This window comes from Epinephelus fuscoguttatus, linkage group LG7 (assembly GCF_011397635.1).
Source record: "Epinephelus fuscoguttatus linkage group LG7, E.fuscoguttatus.final_Chr_v1".
Lineage (NCBI taxonomy): Eukaryota > Metazoa > Chordata > Actinopteri > Perciformes > Serranidae > Epinephelus > Epinephelus fuscoguttatus.
Genome location: NC_064758.1, coordinates 26849333 through 26868099, shown reverse-complemented (window position 1 = coordinate 26868099; position 18767 = coordinate 26849333). Strand labels below are relative to the sequence as shown.

At 43.3% G+C, this 18767-nt stretch overlaps 1 protein-coding gene across 1 annotated transcript; it reads right to left on the bottom strand.

Annotated features, from left to right (window-relative positions):
• Positions 1–2: 2 nt before the first annotated feature.
• Positions 3–17272, bottom strand: si:ch211-117c9.5 (sodium- and chloride-dependent creatine transporter 1). The gene is made up of 14 exons (XM_049582120.1): positions 16725–17272; positions 15120–15422; positions 10444–10575; positions 9962–10292; positions 9582–9714; positions 8254–8388; positions 8010–8113; positions 4391–4515; positions 4156–4268; positions 3215–3355; positions 2759–2861; positions 2569–2669; positions 1383–1553; positions 3–1137 (listed from the first exon to the last, which is right to left on the bottom strand). Exons 1-14 carry the CDS (start codon positions 16753–16755, stop codon positions 1009–1011), a joined length of 2052 nt encoding a protein of 683 aa, XP_049438077.1. The 5' UTR covers positions 16756–17272; the 3' UTR covers positions 3–1008.
• Positions 17273–18767: the final 1495 nt, after the last annotated feature.

Sequence of the window (18767 nt, the reverse complement as noted above, 5' to 3'; positions counted from 1 at the left end):
TCCTTCTTTAGCTGGTCATTTATTGCTTCTTCCCAAAAAAATGGCATCAAGTCTCTTTCCCCTCCCCACATACCAGTCTCCTGCTCTTTGCACAATTCAGTCTTAAGTTTCTCTCCTTCTCTTAAGGTGGTATACCAATCATCATCTCCTCCAAATATTGTTAACACTGATTCACAGACCCTACAATACACTGGATACTTAAGTTAGTTCATAACACACAGCTGGAAGTGGTGATGCATTGTCTCTTTTAGATTCTTTTTTTGACAAATGGAAGTTGTTTTTATACAGTTAATTGAATGAATACAGTGGGCGGAAAACAATGACCAAAGATGATGTCACATGTAAATGAAGACACCACTGCCATGGTCCAACACACACTCCTTGTTGTCGACACATGCACACACACATACACACAGACACACGTACAGGTACACATTTTCAGGCATACATGCGCGTACACACACACACACACACACACACACACACACACTTAGACCATGGCATATCAGCAGCAGATATGAGGTCTTTCTTTTTTAAAGTTTCATTAGAATCTTTTAATTTTTCTGCTCATTCAGCACAAAATGGCATGACGTGCTGGGACGGATGAGGCTGTTAAAAGCCTGACGGACAGGCACAGAAAGGGAAGATACCGCATCTACAGTCGACACATCACACTCACAGAACAAGACAGGACGGGACAGCACAAAGGCAGGGGAGCAGAAAAGAGAAGGGAGAGTCAGCGAGGTAGAGTCAGAAAGCAGAGCAGAGGGTGTATCAGCATATGATGACTGTATGGGTGCGTTTCAGTTCTTCTCCCATTTAATCTTTGGTCCATTTGTCCAGGGCTTTTCCATTGATTTAAAACCGCGGGGCGTGTAACCAATCTGCGCTTTTCTCTTACCAGGCTTGTGTGGTGTGCGTGTGTTTTGTGTAGTGTGTGTGTTTTTGTGATTGTGTGTGCTGATGTCAAGGGTGACCTTGGCGCTGTGTTCTGTGGGGCGCAGCTCATCAGATGACACTTTCAAAGAGAAGCGTGCTCTTGGTTCCTGCAGGGGGCAGCAGCTTGGCTTCGCTCTCCGGTGCCAGGTACTCCAGGTGATGTCGGCCCCAAACTGGGGTGGTTAGGTGCTGCCACCGCTACATGGAGAGACACACGGGCGTACAGATAATGAACCATTTATTGTACAGATGCTTAAGTCTTCTCTAATGAACCCTCTCTAATGAGTAATGATGAAATCAGCAAACCAAATAACAGTCAGGAGGGGAGGGGGGGGGGGGGGGGGGGCAGTAACCAAGGAGACACATTTCTACTGATTACAAACAGAAACGCACACACAAGAGACTGTGTACGACCATGCATGCCTGCACCCAGCCACACTGACCTCCCGCAAAGATCCTTTGCAGCGCAGCAGTTTGTAGATAACGGTGAGAGGGATACAGAGCATGGAAGACAGGGCCAATGCCCAGCCAAGCGCTTCACCCCACAAGGGGTAAGTGTACACTGTGTTGTAGGTCAGGGGTTTGTAGTTCACCACATGGAACAGGAACACTGCCTATATGCACAAAAGAAGACAGGCATTTACAAAAGTAAGACTTAAAACATACAGAGAGGCACTTAACACTACGGCTGGGACAATACGCCCGTCTCCCAACACTGTCACGAAACTAGGGTGCTGATTTGACATGTATTGTGATTTTTAAGTACTGCGATTGTACAAGTATTGTGATTTTTGTTTACTATTTTAAAACTGGACCATGGGAAACAGATTAGTCATACACTTCTAGAGACTACTTATCATGAAGCATATTTCCATAACCAGTGCACATCACATGTCAGTCAGTTTTTCCTGACTTTTATTTCAGCAGCCTTATATACTGCATATAAAAGTGGTAAATAAAATGTACACACACAACAGGATTAATAAAAAGTACATACTTTTTGGACATAAACTGCTACATTTAGCTGTCCCTGCTCATCAAGCCAGCGCAGTGTTTCCAATACACTGATTTATATATGGTGGCCACCACAGTATCAACATTGGCCACCACATATTGACGTTCTAAGTTTTTCTTTAGTATTTCAAAAGGGTAAAATCTTATTCATGGTAGAGCTTTGTGCAGTGCGTTGACTTGCTCAGCCCTTCACCCTGTCCTCTCCCTGTTCGGACCACAAATGACACAAGAATTAGCTAGTTAGCACACCCCGCTGCCTGTCTCCCTGTTGACTACTTTGCTGGGAGAATAGTGGAAGGCAGCTCCGGACACTGACCTTCAGTTAGCGACTGTAGCAACTTGAATTCATCCTGTGTAACAGCAGCAACAGAAAGTTTGCTGATCTGGCCTCTGGCACTTTGGCTTTTCTGCTGAATTCAAGTTGCTACAGCTGCTAACTCAATGTCTGTGTCCTTGGACCATACGCCATTTTCTGTGAAACGGATATGCCATGATGTTACTAAGCAGCACCTCTGCATTTGAATTATATTGATTTAAACATGAAAAAATCGTAAAATAACAAATAAAAAATCACAATAATAAAGGAGAAAGTGATTTTTCCCCACCCCTACTTACCACACAGACAAAAGGTGTGATGTAGGACCAGCACCACTTCATGTAGGGTAAGGGCTGATAGCCGATCATACGAGCCACGTCATCCATGAAACGGTCTGCGCCTGACAGAAATAACATGAGGACGTCGTGATAATGCATTGAATCTTGCGGTCTGCGTTGTCTGTATTGTAACTGTGCAGCATTGTCTCACCATAGACCCATGCAATCACCACACACTCCCAAAAGGCCTGCCACAGCAGAGTGATGCCACTGGCAGAGTAGTAGTCAAACAGCTGGAAGACATACATCCCACCCTGACAGAAACACAGAGAGAGCAGTCTGCATCAAGACCATCCTGTTAATACTTTATGTGTGACCTATTTTCAGTCTTGCCTCCAGTGTTTAGGCTTTCATCCCAGTTCTTTCCTGGCAATGGTTTCCTGTGTGTCTAATTAAGAATTTGGTACACAAGTCATGCATTTTAAAGGAACACTGAAATAATGTTCTGCTACAGTAGCAAAACAAACTCAAGCTCAGGTGAGAGACTGGCCTTTCATCTAATTTCTGAAAAGCATAGTAACTGGGTTAGAGGTTTGTTGTGTTCGAAAATGAGAGCCTCAGGACTGAACTAAATAAGGACTAAAACTCAAAGAAGTCCTCGCTGTACCTCAGTGACCATGGACATGTCAATCAGGAAGCAGATGACGCAGCAGATGGCTGCTACCACCTCTCGCCGCAGGGAGCCCAGGGCAGATTTAGGCGGTAGCATGTCCATGATTCCCGTTATCAAACCCTCAACTCCTACAAACTGAAAAAATGAGCACAGAGAAAATAGAGAGAATGAGAGACAGCCGGATACCGAGGGACACAAAGGTAAGGGAGTGAAGTTAAATCTGCTGGAACATGCTTTTAACTCAGTGAACATGGCTCAGTGTTGTGCACATATATCAGCATTGTTATCTTCTGATATAAAACATGCACGTAACTTTAATGTGTTCACTAAGTGACATTGTTGGATATATGCTACAAAAATATCCAGGTGAGAACCAGACACCCCTCCTCAGCCTCTCTATGCAAGAACGTTTACACGAATCTTTGCAAAAACACATTTCAAACTCCAGATCGAGTCGACAGGATAACAGCTGCGCCACTATTTTTGCATCATTTACTGGAAACATCTGCCTATGCATGGCTAATGTGGCTATGGCAAGACAAGGAGAGACGTGGATGGATGAAGAAATGAGGGAGAGAATGGAAAGTAAGAGTAAATGAATGGATGGGAAAGCAGACAGACACTCTCTGTGTGAATCAGACAGAAGCTCATTGACAAATCCCTGGGCTGTAAAACAATGGATGTAGGCACTGGCTCAGGCAGACACACAACAAACAGGCTGCTAAGAAATGCAATGCTAAAACTGGATGTGATGGGTGAGGACTGTCTGTGTCGCACTTGTGTGAGAGGAAGCAAAAGAGAGAGGGGAAAAAATGTAGATTAGCTATCTTGTCTACATAAAGAGGGCAAAATATAGAAACAAGTCAAACCTTATAGTTCCTCTAAGCTGAATGCAATCCGTAAACAAACTCAAATGTGTCAGAAATCAGGATTACCTGGCTGTCCAGGCCCAGTATGAGCAACATAAAGAAGAAAAGTGCTGCCCAAAGCGGCGCCAGTGGCATCAGAGTCACAGCCTTGGGATAGGCTATAAAGGCAAGGCCCGGACCTGCACATTAAGAGACAGAGTCAGACGCATAAACTATCAAGGGCATATAGCTCTTACTGTCATTACCTAGCTCTCTGCGCTGGGTTTTAGGCAGCCAAATTGCAGCATATGTTTATTCTTACCACTCTCAGCTACCTTACTGATGTCCACGCCTTGCTCTGCAGCCATGAAGCCAAGCACAGAAAACACCACAAAGCCTGCAAAGAAACTGGTTCCACTGTTAATGATGGCCAGCAAGAATGCATCCCTGCAGAAAAATACAGAAGGAAAGAAAGAGGAAGGAAGAGAGAGAGTGGGGGGGGGGGGGGGGGGGCAGAACAGAGAGAATGACATTGTGAGAAAAAGATGTATTATAATATGCTGTAACATGAGGCTCATGTAAGCTACTCAAGACAAACAGCGGAAGGGCTGGGATGGTGCATAGGGGATCAATAGCAATTTCTCTGAAAGCTGCTGTTGTCTCTGTAGTTGGCAGGTAATATAACTAAATATAACTAACATTATAATAATAATAATGCTTGCATGTATAATTAAATTATGTTGGAGCTCTAATTCTAATATGAAGTCAAAAACACTACTGTTATCTGCTCCACATAGCAAGGAATGACCTTCTGTTTATCCTGACAAGTCATATTTAGCTGGCAACACCGGCCAAGAATCCTCTCTGACATGAAGAATTTATAAACAACAGTTGCACCATAATGGTTCTTATGACACTGTAGCAGCTGTGTCGAGCAGCAACCTCCACTGAGTAACAGTAGTCTATGAATCTGAAACTCAGAAGAATGCTTAAGAATGAGTGTGAGTGTTTGGGTTAAGACAGCAGCCCATATCAAGACCACAAGTATTAAGCAAGATTAACAGTCAATAGCCACACTATTAACCCTATGACACTGTAATGCACTTTACACTTACTGTTTAACTTCACTACTGCTGGTGCAAAAATGCTACATATTGCCTAAGGGCTTGAGGATTTTACATAAATCAAAAGTTTATATCTACTGTACTGAGGGATTTCAGGACATTCCACACTCAGTTTGTCAGGCTCAGCTCTACACTGCCAGACCTGGCTCAGATTTCATCAGTATAAGGGTCAGGTTATAACTGAAGAGAAGTAGTTCTAAATGCAATGTGCTATCTTAACACGTCAGGAAGTGTTTATACCTGATCTAAACGACCACACATAAAGTTTGAATGAAAAGCCGGAAAACATAGAGAGAGGGGAGATGCGATATTCTTAGACAGTCTCTTCGGGAGGGCCTTCATAGCATTGCTCTTGGTTGTTCACATGAAAAGTGAGAGGTACAGAAAGAAGTTTAATTCCTCTGCACAGCTGTGAATGCGTCAGTTTTGAAAAATTACAGAAATGGCCTGACATAGACCCCCCCTAATCTGATGATGTGTGGAGAGGGGGTTTCTGAAGCTCCACAACTAAAAAATGAAGCCAACAGGGAAATGCCAAAAACTGCAGTTCCTAGAGTGGCCACTTAAGGTTTCCCCAAAAAGTTATTTAATCCCCATAGACCCTCATGTTAAAATGCCCAACATAAGCAGAAATAAGCCTGGTACAAACATTTTTAAAAAAAGATTTACCTGTTTAAATATTAGTAAGGTTTAAAGTGAAGCATTAAGGGCGCAACCACTTTGAGTGACAGGTGGATGCCATCCAGGGACAAGTCCCTACCATGGGGACACCTTTGGTTAGGTAACACAATCATGGCGTAACCGCAGAATCACAGACTAGCCGTAGCTGTCGCTATTTCAGTGTGTTTTCAGTTCAAGAAAGTTAATTATGGTCGCCTAAAAAAGTTATGTTCGATGTCTGGTTATATAAAAGACCCTCTAAGGTGTCAGTACTTTTTGATAAGGTTTTAAAGCCTGTCTTTTGCTTGTGTAAATAAGCATTGACATTATCACAAATAACCATAGCTGTTTATGCACCGTGCTAACTAAGCTACTAGCTAGTTATGGTTAGCACCACCGTCTCATCCAAAAATGGTCACTTCTGGCTCCAAAAATCAAAGATGGCAACAGCTAAAATGCCAAACTCGAGACTTCAACATGGGCGACAGGCATTATTTTGTACAGTCGTTGCTACTGAGCGAGTATACTGGCCCCTTTAGGTGAAATTCTGCCTCTGGTTTCTTTAGCTCACCTGAATGCTAACATTAGTGTGCTTCATTATGTAAATATTACCAATTGTGCCAACAACTATTGGATGTTATTGTTCTGATGTTTACTATGTAACATTTAACACTCTGGCATGCAACAGTAACTTGTAAAGTTTAGCATGTAATGCCAACTTAAACACTGGCTAATGTTAGCACATTAGCATAAGTCATGTGAGGACTGCTAACGTATCAAAATTTATGGCAATCTGTCTGATCTGATTAAAAATACTACTCTGGACCAGAGTCTTGAACCACCAGATGGACAGACTGACATTGTGATCCATACAGCTGCAACACCAATATGACTGAAAGAGAAAGGCAAGCTATGTGGTTTGGAAGGAAGTAAACAAGAAAACATTTAGTCCCGGCCCAGGCCCTAAATGTACTATACTGTACATCAGCATCTGCAGGCAGTTTATTTACACATCTCCCCTGCTATTCCTGGACTACTCCGAGTGTGTGTGAGAAACAGAGCAGAGCTAACATACCTCAGTATCTAAACTCATCTTTCAACTTCCAATTAAGGTCAAGGCAGAGAAAGTCAGATGGCAGGACATTTATGAGGCTCCTCCTATTATGGACATTCCAAATATGCAAAAAAAAAACAAAAACATATATCCCTCATGTTTGGAGCCTTTCTATATTCAGTGCTTAAAGATACTGCTTTGATTCTTCCTGGCAACCTATTTGCTTTTGTTTTGATCAGGGAGGGGAATCATTTTATATCTGAAATGTGAGTGTTGTGCTGGGAAGTCTGTGGGCCTCATCATTCCTGGCACACTCGTACAGTATATAAGGGTTGTACTGAGTGTCAGTTTCTTACATGTACAGCTTCTGCTGAGGTTTTTGGAAGAAGCTTTGAATGTCTGTTGTCATATGTATTAACATCATCATCCTAAAAATAGTTTTTTTTTACATATTAGATCAACTTTCTTTTGAATAAATGTAATCTAAGGCGCTGTTAGACTGCTGCTAGACTGCAGCACCAGTGCATGCCTCCTTCTGTGTGTGGCAGGAGCAAACAATTTTTTGACCTCAGTAAAAATGTTGCTTTTAAAAGGATAAATGCCAACAAGTATGGACTGAAGCAGAGTATTTCATTAGATGAAATCATGTGAATTTTTCAATACATTTTGACTTTTGGACTTGACAAGGCTCTGGAGTTGTTGGAAATGTTTGAATCACACTAGTCAGAAACAATCCTATGCAGAACTTAAATGACAACATTATGAAATTAACCTTCAATGCTTTTAACTATTCAGTGAAGCCCTCAATTCTAATGGTTGGCCTGTTGGTAATTATGAAAGTGGGGTGTTTTTGGAGAACAGGAACTGATCTTGTGGTACTTCATGTGATTGTTTGTAAAGACTGAAGTTGCTTTCTTTCTGCCAGAGTGTCTTTAGTGAAAGAAATCTGGTGGAAATACTGTTTTTTTTCTTAGTTTGTTTGATACTAGTACTTAAGACTGAAATCCCATGCAGCAGTGTGCATGAGTTGTGCTGATGTTGTGTTGATGTTGGCCTCCTTCCAGTGACGGTGGTGTCTGATCTTATGTTGTGTATAAACTCACTGGTAACAGTTGTTATGGAAGCGGTTGTAGCTGCCTAGCGCAGTCAGGGCGCCCAGTCCGATGGCATAGGAGAAGAAAATCTGGGTGCCTGCGTCAATCCACACCTATCACAAACAGAATAGCCTGAGTGATGCTTCACAATCTGTTGTCTGTGTTTCTTAGTTGTTGACATACAATATTTTGTATGTCAACTAAAGACAAGTGTATAGGGATGCCCAAATGCAAGCTCACACAAAAGTTATACCTGCGCTTCTCCAAGTTTGGACCAGTCTGGTTTCAGGTAGTAAACAATCCCATCCAAAGCTCCAGGTAGAGTGACTCCATGGGCCAAAAGAACGACCAGAACCAGGTAGGGGAACAGAGCTGTGAAGTAAACAACCTAGAGAAAGACGAAAAAGGAGAAATGTGAAGTACACCTTTAGATACTGTGGGATCAATTTGTAAAGTATATTTGGGGGGTGGGGAGGTGAAGTTTGAGTGCAATGCATTAAAACTTGAATTAAGTGAAAGTAAAAAAACACCACAGTAAACCCTTAACACATTTAAACTCCTCACATTACATGAAGTAAGTAAATAAAAAGATGCAGTTATAAGATGAATTTAACAAGCTAGTTGGAAAAGTTTAGTGCTTATCAACATGGTTTATCAGCTATGGTCAAATGTTTCAGTGTAACTGCACCTAAGTATGTTTTTTATCACTTTGATTAAGCAATTACCTGCTTTGCAAATACTCAAGTCTTAAGTAGAAGCCCATTAGGTCCTTCCTGTAGTGGATGTGTAATGGGCCCTGTCATGTTACTTTGAAGAAAAGGTAGCCTGTAAATGGAAAGCCAGACAATTTGTAAACCTCCTGCAATAGCAGGGGTTTTTGGCAGCCCTTTTCAGAAGGTAGTCTTTGTCAAGTTATGCTGAGAAAGCTGCCCCCCTGCTACCTAGCAGAAGCATCAAATCCCAGCTAAATCAGTATGGTAAGCGCAAAGTAGTGAGAAAGCACATATTTGCCTTGATCTAGGGCGAACATGGGCAGAAAAGCCCCTTTCCAGCTCTCAGACAACTACATGGTGGAAAGTTACTAATCGGCTTACAGCTGGCTGGCTGGCTCAATCTCCTTCATTATTTTCTCCCTCGCTCTATGAGCTTGGGCTACTCTGGAGACACAAGTATGCAAACACAGACATCTCCACATGCTACAAAATAAAGATGCATTCATTATTCTAGTGTATCAGAGCACACACAGTTAAAAAGACTGGGGAGTGGAGCATCTTTTCTATACTGTCAAATGAAGGTCATTCTGAGCAATGTATATGTAGAGCACAGGGAAGTTGAGATAAATAGAAGATTAAAGCCTGACTTAAACATTAAACTGCACCTGTACATACATACACGTGATAGAACAGGAAAAAAAGTGTCTAGACACTGATCCTCTGACTATATTAAAGCTGATTTGGGGTCAAAGGGCAGAATGCTGCAATTATTTAAATCTCTGCATGAAGCCATGCAAGTATCAGTCTGTACTCAATAACCCCAGACAGTGACATGTAACATTAATTGTACAGCCAGAAATGACTTTACCTTGCCAGTCGATTTAACTCCTTTCCACATGCAGAAGTAAACAATGACCCAGGTGACAATGAGACACAGCACCATCTCATAGCTGATGTCACCAGGCTCGTGCAGCCCTCCAGACAGACGGAGCACCTTACGCCTAGGAGGAAGAACACAAAAGTGATTCACAGACCAAGTAAAAAGGTGAACAATATCAATAAGGTAACTGCAAGTTGAAATACATTTTGTCAGTTAAGATCAAGACATAAAAACTTGATCAGAATAAATGTCTGCATGACTGGAACCTCTGGATCCATAGCACACGACACACTGTTAAGACCCCAAACAGTCAGAGATAACTCCTGCTCAACTCCTCCATTACAATACCCAGACAAGGTGAAACATACTCCCAGAACTCGATGACTGGGGAACGCAGGCCTTCAGTGCTCTCTGAGCAGCTTCCGTTGAGGAGTAGCTGGGCTGAAGATAGGTTCAACGGGGACGTGGAGGAGAGGAGGGTGGCAGAAGATGATGGCAGAGCCGGCTGGGTAGCACTGCGGTTGTGGCAGGTGCGGCGGAAGTCCTGTGTACAGTTGGGGGTGTTCCAGGGGTGTCCGCAGGTGGCCCAGGGCAGCTGTTTGGTGAAGGAGTGGAAGAGAAAGTAGAGGCCCCACACAAGAATCATGATGTAGTAGGTGTTACAGAAGAACACTATCACCATAGAAGCCAAGCCCAGACCTGACCGAAAGGGAGAGAGGAAGGCAGAGGAGGTGTGTTGGGATGCGATTTAAAAATAAAAGGTAACGCACAGCATTAAAATACCTTCTTCAGAGAAATACTGTCGTGCTCTTGGTGTGTCGGACACTCTAACAAACGCAGAGATAGGTACCTTTGAAGAGGGGTGCGATGTTCCAGGCAGAGACCCCTCCCTGCTTCATGAACTGTCCCAGTGCAATCTCCAGGAAGAAGACTGGGATGCCTCCGATGAACACAATCAGCAGGTAGGGGATCAAGAAAACCCCTGCAACACACATATTTATCACAAGGTCACATTTATCACATGGTATCTGAAGTGAGGAGCCTTTCATATCAAGGACTTGGCCCTGGATCTGAGCACAACTGACCCCAAATTTTAGCATTTTATCTTATCTTTTCATGTTTGTAAGTGTTCCTACCAGTTTTATATTGCTGTATATTTGTATGTCTTTCTTTTATCTTGCACAGCACTTTGGTCAGCTGCGGTTGTTTTTAAATGTGCTATATAAATAAACTAAATAAACTGTGTACTGTGTACCGTACCCGGACATGGTCCATCGATCTGTACCAAGGTCCACCTGTTTGTCTCAAGTACTTCAATACACTTCATATCAAGGATTTGGACTTGTTAAGATTTTATCGATACAGATGGCATTATAAACTCTGCTTATCGCTCCAATTCTTTCTCAATTTCCTTATTGTTTACTGAGCAATTTTCTGTGTGTAAAAACAAAACAAAAGTAGGCCAACACAAGCTGCCAGCGTCAAAACAACTGTTTTACTGTCTCTGAGTCTGCAAACTGTGTAAAATGATATACAGCATTTGTATTTTCTCAGTCTGTCTGCTAAATATGCCTGCATCGCACTACTGCTATTATAGGATATTTATCTTGGCATTCCTGAAATTAAAGTCCATGTTGTGTGGAAAATGCTTTGGTATATTGCTGGTGTTTCCACTCTTTCTTAAAATGATCATTTTACAGATATTAGAAGCAGCACTGTCATTATCTTTCTCTGTGAAACGAAGCCACGCTCTGGATTGTTTCGTCCTCTCCGCCACGACTTCTTCTCGATGCAAATTTCCAGCAGCGCAGATGCACGAGTTTGACGTTATTGTATTGCAATGGGCAACATCGACAAAAGCAATTGATCAGCTCGAAGGCGTAAGATTCCAATGGATCAGACAATCTGGACACTAGTGTTAATATTACTAACTAATAAATGAGTCTGAGCAGTGTGGAAGTGGAGAGGGCATGGTAAAAATCAATTGTTCCTAATATAAAATACACTGTAACAGACAGGTAAGAACACTGGCTCATACTGGGAAATACTTTCTACTGATTAGCTGGACATTCAGTACGATGCAGTTACCTCCGCTCCAAACTAAAGCACTGGCAAGGTTTGGATATTGACAGTTCTGAGTGGTTTCTCCCCCTGTTATTAATATAATGTAATTATACCATCAACATTACATTAAACTATTCATATTAAAATCAATGCTGAGTTTGTTGTTAATCATTTCAAGTATTAAGTGAGTAAAAAGCATTAAGCATGTCCTGCTCCTGGAGGACAAGGTACATTAGCGACACTTTTACAGCAGAAAATCGTAGGTAAAAGTCATGTTTAAAGTTTTTAAGGACACAAGCAGCACAAACACTGGCATACAGATCAAGCACTCGACACAACAAGGAGCAGCAGAGAGGGGGAAGAAGCAATAAAGGGCAAAAGTGCGAAAGCCAGGAAGGAGGACAGACAAGGTCACAGATAAGCGATGCATAGGAGGTGTATGTGGGAGATTACTGCATCGTCTCACATTCCACAAGTGTGCTGACAGTTCCAGTCAGGACTGTCCTTGAATGTGAAAGCTGCATGGTACACGAAGGACTCTCAAATGGATACGGGAAAAAGACAATAGGCTCCGGCGGGAGTTATTCGACATCTAGGACTTGCTTCATTTTGATTAGTAGTAGTTGGCCCAGGGCAATCGGTTTGCGCTCAGTGTTCTCTATAAATAATCTACCTCTAATGGATTCTCATACTGTAGCAGGAGCTCGCTGTGATCAGGAAAGCACATCAGAAAACCATATGAAAAAAGGCGGCGGAAGATATTTAACACATTAAATCCAGTCGCAACAATTAGGTCTGAATGATAATAGAGCTGGGTGACGCCACCACAGTGCGCAGATGGGAAGGAGTCACATGACCAGCTATGACGCAGAGCAGAGAGAGGCTCAGAAGAAAGGAGGGAAAGATGGATATATCACAGGACAGGGAGGCAGAAAAACTGGGACAACGCTGTGGTAGAGAAGGTTCAGCTAATACAAAAATGACACATTGAGGCATCGACCTGGTCGGCTCCGCAACAGTGCTATTGATTGACAATTTGTGCCTCATTCAGTCCATCGTTCTTTATGTCATTCTCTGAGAGTAGGACTGCAGCCATATAAGGAAACATTCATGACTGTGAGTCTAAGACAGAAAGGGGTGGGAGAGTGAGACACAGAGAGAGATAGAGAGGGAAAGACTGAGAGATCCAATAGGAGGCGTGAATGGAATGACTGGAGGAAATACTTGTGCTGACAAACCCCTACCATATTGGCCAAATCATCGAGGAACCGCATCCTCAATAGGCTTAAATAAATCCTTTCCTAATCATTACTGACCAGACATATCAGGAGTAGCAGCTCAGTCATAAATAAATAAATGAATGAATGAGATTAATGCCCCGCATTTACACTACATCCAATGTCTCTAATGGAGTGTGTCCAGGTCAGACGAAGAGCCCCAGTGCTTATCTGATAGAGTTGTTGTGTTACAAGGTGTACCCTGGGTCAGTCAAAGCTGTAAAACGGAGGGTTGGGCAATATATTGATATTGTTTTGATATCATAATATAAGACTTGATATCTTATTAGGCTGCTCTAGCTGTTTTATTACTTGTCTTTATCCACGTAGTCATTATAGCCACATTACTGATGAGTATTTATAAAGATATCATTGTGTAAATACTTTGTAGGGGAACCAAGAGTCAACCCTGCAATATTGTCCCAAGGTATTTGGTCATGCAATATTTGATTTTCTCCATATCGCCCAGCCTTAGTTAAGTGAAGTACTGAAGCGGATGTGGCTGTGCTGACGTTAGAGGGAAGAAATGACGGGCACGGTCACAGGACGGTTATTGTGTGACACATCCATATGCCTCCTTATCAGAAGGAGAGTGGGAGAGAGCACCTTTGTATGCTACATGAGTGCTGGGCACGAACACAGGGGGTGGACTGTGTGAGGCAGGCCATTGTTATATGATACCAGAAGGTGGGTATCAGAGCCGCAGGTCACAAGATACACACACATAAGTGAGAGGGAGGGTTGGACTAATACACACACACACACACACACACACAGACACACACACACACACACACACACAGCCGCATACTAAGTTTCATTTTAACGGATCACCCCATAAAATAACAGAAAAGTGGGCAGGGCAGAGATAAGAGAAGTCAAGGCCAAAAGCTGCAGTCAGGGCACGGTACCAGTGGACAAGTTGGCACAGTTATAAAAGGAAGGGATGTGGCAAAATGCACACAACAACACACACAACCTTATATGCCAGTGAGAGAACAGCAGGAACACTGTAAAGCAATTTGTACTAAGTCCGCCTGTTAGGCCAGTGGTGGCTGTAATATATCATGTGAAACCACGTGGGTGGGAATGGCTTTTCAGCTACGTGCTCACAGCCACGCAGGCCTGGCTTTTGCTGCCTGTTACTTTTATTTCACCTTCACTGTTGCCCTATAAACTGTCAGGAGCATCTGAAGTTATCTAAACTGTTACAAATGGACTTGAATAAAATCACATGATCATGAAAGAGGGAAACTTTTGTACATCTAGATTTTCTTTTCCAAAATGCTTACTGTATCATAATAGCTAGAAGGCTATCTCTGAAACATTTTTTAAATGTTTTATTACATTGCAAGAGTGCTGGAGGAAAAAGGATTTTTTTTGTGGAATTTAGCTCAGCATTCAACAATCACCTGAAACAAGCACTTGTCTAAGTCCCATCCTCTTATATCCCGTTTCCAACCAAATTAGCTCTGGTTCTTGAACCAGTCCCGTTCACAATTATTGGGACATTAGTGCTATCTACCGAAACAGCCCACGTTTTCACCAGTTTTGAGCAGAACCATTGTAATCAAGGATGCAGGTTAACTGATTACAAATTTATTTTTTGGTTGAAATGCTTCAAACAGTTCAAAATTAGGTGCATGAAAAGCAACTGAACCTGTTCTGTGTTGATGAAAAAGGGGTGTTAATGGAACGTGGCCTTCCTCACCAACAGACCCCAGACTGTTGGGATTGGCACAAGCTTCCACAATAAAACACCTCGTCCAGGTGTCCCTCAGGGCTCTGTGCTCAGCACCCTTTTTTTTGTTCACCCTGCAAAGCCATGACTGCATCTCACTGAAAGCGAATAATAAAGTTTGCAGACAACACCACCATTGTTGGCCAGATTGCAAGCAATGATGATGAATCATACTGGGAAGAGGTCATGAACCTTGCAGAGTGGTGTACTATATGAAGCGTTTGAGGAGCTCATGCACAAAAGAACTGTGATACAAGATGAACTCAATATTTAATATGATGTACTCTGTGGTCTTTGTTTGCATATTAGTATTTTATAGTCATCTGTAATTTTGGAGTAAGTCATTTGTAAGTAAATAAATTGGCCTTAAAGATTTTTAAGTGAAACTCCTGTAACAGCGTTGATTTGCACATTTGCATACCACAGACATCTACATTAACTCACCTCCTCCGTTCTTGTAGCAAAGGTAGGGGAACCGCCACACGTTGCCCAAGCCGACAGCAAAACCCACGCAGGACATGATGAAGTCCATCTGTCTGGTCCAAGTTTCCCTCTCCACCACTGGTACCGCTACAGCCCCATTTCCAGTCCCAGCTGCAGCCCCGTCCTGGGTCTGCGGCGGGCCAGCCCCTCCACCCTCACCACACCCTGGGCCAGCTCCAGGCACAGGCACCAGGGGGCGAGCTGACCCCCCACCCTCCTCCTCGGACAGGGTCCCTGCCTCCAATTGGGGGAGACTGATTTCACCTGGACAGGAAAGAGAAGTGCGAGGGTCAGGTGCGAACAAAAAGTAGACGAGGGATAGGAGGAGGACAAACGGATGCAGACAGGTCTGAGTAGCACTAATATAACATCCCCATTCTTATCAAATATATACACACTGACAACCTTACATCACACGTCAGCAATGGAGACGGATGAACCACAGTCTCTTGGAGCAGAGTTGCAGTGAATGAAAGAGAGAGACTGCTCATCTTCCATTCACTGCAACAAAGCGCCAGTACATGACCAGTACAGTACCTTAGGCAATTATTACACATCTCCACTAAGCCATAACAGGGTTGAATTACATCTTACCATTTTTATTGTGGTGTAAATTGCCCTCACAGAATTAGAATACGGGCAAAAATCGTGTTGCACTTGTATTGTCATCACTAAGCCCTCCCCCGATGTTCATGTCTTACAGACAGGGTGATTAGTGTGCTGCGGTACAACACAGCAGAGAGCCGGCTCAAGGTATAGCTCCTCTGTCACTTGCAAAGCTTTCATTTTCTCTTTCCCCCACGCACAGACACCACAGATTGAACAAATGCACGCAGACACGCAACCACAAATAAAAGCAACGTGTCGCTTCATTAATGCCATTCCACGATATCAGCGTCAGCCTCTATCTGTGTGTGTGTGTGTGTGTGTGTGCTGGATGCAAAGCAAGGCAGCTGAATCCAGATCAGAGCAGTTTGAGGGGGTGTGTGAACAGAGGAGGGGGAAAGAGTGGGGAAGGTATGGGATGTCAGCATCCATACAGCAAGTTCACAAAAGAAGGTTTTAAGATAATGTGTGTGAGGAGTAGTTGCACACAGTGTGGCATAATTTTAAGTAAATGGAAAAAAAATAAATGGTTAGGGTTAAGGCAATAAAAAAGATACTGTCCTTGGGTGCAAATGTTAAAAATATAACCCTAAATACTCACCTCTAGACTGATTTGTGCACGAGTCACCCAATTTTACTAACTGATGATGCTCTCATGATAATGACGTACAACTAGACAATGATTGGTTTGAGGATCTTCTGTGTTAACACCTATGCAGCACCATATTTAGCTTCAAATGGACTTGCAGTTGAGTCAGCTCTGGTGTGATGTGTATATTGAGATATCCTTAAGTGTTTGCATACTGTGGTGAGGCCTGAGGCAGGTTAAACACAGGTCTGCTCTCACCCACAAAGAATAATATCAAAGCAGTGTGTGAGGCAGGCATGCTCTAATTCATCAGCATGTGGTTATGTGTTAGCTAGTGGCTGTAAATACTGAGGTCACACACTGATACTCACCTTGGCTATTCTCTTCCAACTCTGGTGACATGTTGTTGGCACAAAAATAAAGGTGTTTCTGTCAAACAGCCAAGCTGGCTGATGGTTTAGCCAGGGGGCTGCTGAAGTTTGATGTATGTGCCCGGCTAACAAGACACCCGGCGGGCTCAGAGAGGCAGGCACAGAGATGTAGCCTCGGTATGCAGTGCTCCAGTTGTCTCTTTGAATTTCTGAGTTTATTTCGCCTTCTCGAAATTGGAAAAAAAATCGCAGTTTTTGTCAGTATAACACGTTGGAAACCCTCAGCTCAGCCAAGAGATGGAAATTGTCACAAAGCGCCGCGGTCAGTTGAGCCGTTGACAAAGGAGATTCAAAAGCAGTCGACGAAGCACTTGAAGGTAAGCCTGAAGAATCTCATGGATAACGGTTAGATGAAAATGATACTGCGCCTTTGGGGGAAGATTTTCTGGTTTGAACAGTCCAGTCAGGAGTCCATGAACCTGTACATGATGCAGCGGTTCGACGGACGGGGAATGCGAGCTGCTCCACGGTCAGTTAGCTGTGACGGACGCTCCCCCCGCCTCCTCCCGCCGCCGGCTGACGTGATTGGCTGGAGCCTGCACAGTGCGGTGCGCACAGCATCAGCAGCGCTCAGTCAAAACGACAGGAGTCACAAGGATGGGTTTATTACACCGCATTCGTCCTTGACCTGGAATCACACAAATAACTGCAGATAAATGGCCTGAAAGCGCTGTCTGCTCTGCTTATCTGCTCTTTATCTCGTGACAGTGGGGAGTGAGTGGACGGTTCAAAACCTGGGGTGTTGGGAGCCCCTGGTACACCACGGGGATCCAGGTGGCCCCCAACAGTGGCGCACCCAGATTTTCTTTTTATAGGGGTGGCCAGATGGGGTCATTGAAAGTCTTGGGTTGGCATACCAAGACCAAAATTGAATTTCAGAATTCTATTAAGCTGTTGAAGTGGCCCTGTCGCCATAGCTCTTCAATCAGTATAGCTAGTTAAATATGATCCTGTCTACATGTCTAAAGTTATTTTTGTCAACGAGTATTTTCATCAGTGTTTTAAAGCAACACTTACCTTTCTGGAAATTTTATGCTTTTCTTTGTTTAGGTTAAAATGCTATTAATAAGCTGATGGCACACTAGAATGTAAGTGAATTCCACCAGAGATTAAAAAAACCCCCTCATAATTGTACCATTCTCATATGGTTCTAAGAAAACTCTGAATGCAATGATCACTCGAGCACCCTGTCTATGTTCCCCACGTGAAGGCCTCCGACTGACATAACCACTCGCGTAACATCTCAGGGATCCAGGTGGCCCCCAACAGTGGCGCACCCAGATTCTCTTTTTATGGGGTGGTTAGATGGGACACTGAAAATCTTGGGGTGGCACACCAAGACCAAAGCTGAATTTCAGAATTCTATTAAGCTGTTGAAGTAGGCCTATCGCTATAGGTCTTCAATCAGGATAGCTAGTTAAAATATATGACCCTGTCAACAGGATTTTTTTTCAGCGTTTGGGCACTAAAACTGAGCTTTTTAAAACTGCCTTCTAAGGTGCCAGTTTTCAAAACTCCAGGTTACTGTTTAACGCCATGTTCACACTGGACACGGAAGCACCGCAAAGCGCGCTTATTTTCTGTGGAGCACCTCCCACTTGCTTTCGGCACCCCTGTCAACTGATTGGGCAGTTCACACTGGACGTGCCGCTGAGTGCTCTGGCCAGCTCGCAATCTGCAGTGATAGTTTATATGCCAGTGAGAGAACATAGCGGGAACACTGTAGCATTTTGTACTAAGTGCACCTGTTAAGCAAATGGAGGCTGTAATACATCATGTGAAACCACGTGGGTGGAAATGGCTTGTCAGCTACGTGCTCACCACCACGCAGGCCTGGCTTTATCTGCCTGTTACTTTTATTTCACCTTCACTGTTGCCCTATAAACTGTCTGGAGCATCTGAGGTTATCTAAACTGTTACAAATGGACTTGAATAAAATCACGACCGTTCTTCAAAGAGGGAAAATTTTGTATATCTAGATTG